We start from the raw sequence: 2,500 nt of genomic DNA on the forward strand, positions 1-2,500 counted from the left end.
TCATGCCTAAGCTTGTTTCCGACAGCTGAAAATTCAGAAGGAACTTCTGACTGAAGTAGAGCTTCCGCATCTTTATCGGACATTCCATTTTCCAAGAAAAATTCAACCAAAGGAAGCACCTCTAAAAAAAAACAAAAAAAGATGAAGAACATATGGACAGTAGCCAAATCAGAAACAAATGAAAAAGTATTATTTCAGTCACAAAAGTAATTGCAAGCACTTGATACATCAGAAAAACATACAGTATGTCTTTATAAAGGAAGATATGGAGCCACAGGTATCCAGGTTCCAGGGAGGCAGGGAAAGGGGGATTTCAGGGAGGTGGTTTAGAATAACACATGCAAAAGGCATAAGCTGTTCTGGCTTCGTGTGGATCGACAAGGAAGGTAGTGTTGCTCATTTCAGTCTCCTACAGAATAGGTCACACAGCAGTATTGTCAACACAATGACACTGCATTCAAGACCTTTTGGGCCAGCTCATCTAGAGGAAGCAAACACGTTTTTCTCACAAGTAAGCTGTCATCAGCTTGGAAAAGATGAATTCCCCCCTCCCCCCCCCAACCCTACCCTCAAATGATCTGCTCATATCTCCCTGAAGAATATATTTTAACAATGGAGGTTATATTGTAAATATTGCAAATAAAATTACAGCTATAAATGGTGGCCTGCAGATCAACAGGGCTTGTTATGGCTGTAAAGACACCAATTTATGAGGGAAATTAGTTAATCAGATCTGTGGAAAGAAATTTTTTCTACTATGCACATCAAAGCTGATGATGCAGCTGATACCTGGTCAGAAAAATTGGACCGTGTGTCCTGAAGCTCACCTTGATCAGGAGCAAGTCACTAAAACCCCCGCAGACCCTCTTAGAGCCTGAATTTTTTTATGCCATGAACAAAGTTTGTTATGTTATGCCATGAACAAACAACCCATCACGGGTGATGAAGGTTGTGGCCAAGTTTCATTGAAATTGTGTGTCGTTTCGGAGAAGAGAGAAAATACCTATTTTGAGGGTTCAAACCCTCCACAGATCCCCTTCAACCCTGATGTCTTTTACAGCGTAAACAAACTTTTTTTACATCATGGGTGATGAAGGTTTTTGTCAAGTTTCATTGAAATAATGTGTATAGTTTCGGAGAAGAAAGCAAATATGTATTTTGGGGGGTCAAGCCCCCCCCCCACAGACCCCTTTAATGAGTGCATATTTTGATGTGGTTGATAAACTTTTGGACATCACGGGTGGTGAACATGAATGCTGTGGTCAAGTTTCAACAAAATTGTGTATAGTTTCGGAGAAAAGGGCAAATACATATTTTGGGGGGTCAAACCCCCACCCCCAACCCATAAACCCCCTTACTGAGCACACATTTTGATATGGTCAATAGACCTTGGTACATTATGGGTGATTTGATTTAAATTGAAGCCTATACTTTAACACTGCATGGATTAACGTGTTCTATGAACTCTCTAGTTCCAACATTGATAGTTAAGTCAATAGACCTTGGTACACTCACTCACCTAAGGACCCTACTCGATTGCATGAGCTCACCTGCCTAAAGTTCAGGTGAGCTAAAAATGAAAGATTATTCAGAAACTTCTGAAGTTTGAAGGTAAGCAAAGAGAGAAATTTGAGGGGGGGGGGTGGGGTGGGGAGCAAAGATGTTGTGTGAGAGGAGGGATGTGAAAAGGGAAGCACTGTCAAACATATGGCCCGCAACCAAAACCGCAAGTGATACAATATGGGAACCACATACACCGGGAGGTAATACCTCATGGTTAGCTTGCGTAATAGTTAATTTGGATGATGAACCACCCGAACCGTAGGGAGACATGCCTCTATTCTTGTGCATGCTTAGACATGAACGATTTTCCAAACAAAGGGATTACACTAATTAATTTATTTCCCTCCAGGGGATTACAATTAACCAAATCGATCAACACAGGAAAGACAGTGGAAGCCAGACATGCATGGGGGAATTTAAGAAGTATTTTTTAAAAATACACACAGACAGTGATCATGAAATCATGAACACAGGAAATGCCAATTATTACATACATCAAAACGAAACAGGAGCACCAAAGAAATAAATTTCCAAAGAAAAGAGTCGAACACACAAATATTCATAAAACCAGGAGAGAAAACTAAAGAGCTGGCAGTTTGTCCCCAAAATGAACACAGTGGGTTCTTCTGAGTACTGTAGAAGGTGAAAGTTCATAAATGAAGGAGTTTGGGAGCATGGCATACCTCTCAGTGAACAGGTAGTAACAGAGAGAAGAGTCCCAGAGCCCCCGGCTTTGTGGACTCAACCCTCCCATGCCCTCAAAGCATGAGTCAGCACCCAGCAGGCACTGGTAAATGGGGTCCCGTGCTCGTACACGGTGAGATTCTCAGCCAATCGACAACAATGATCCTGAACCAATCAGCGCTGTGACCGTCAAACAGCGTAGGCCAATGGAGCGACGTCTTGCTCGTCGTCACTCAAGAGCGGCCATATTGCG

General features: G+C 42.2%; 1 protein-coding gene across 1 annotated transcript in view; it reads right to left on the reverse strand.

Annotated features, from left to right (window-relative positions):
• IFT122 (intraflagellar transport 122) overlaps window positions 1-2,500 on the reverse strand; it is a 252,835-nt gene that overhangs the window by 23,815 nt on the left and 226,520 nt on the right. Inside the window, exon 27 of the mRNA XM_085899537.1 lies at window positions 1-121. This exon is cut by the window's left edge and continues 14 nt beyond it. Coding sequence (XP_085755663.1) covers window positions 1-121 — 121 coding nt within the window. The remainder of the gene's footprint in view (window positions 122-2,500) is intronic.

Source organism: Eptatretus burgeri, chromosome 10, assembly GCF_056783735.1.
Source record: "Eptatretus burgeri isolate ZD-2024b chromosome 10, Ebu_testis_v1, whole genome shotgun sequence".
NCBI classification, from domain to species: domain Eukaryota; kingdom Metazoa; phylum Chordata; class Myxini; order Myxiniformes; family Myxinidae; genus Eptatretus; species Eptatretus burgeri.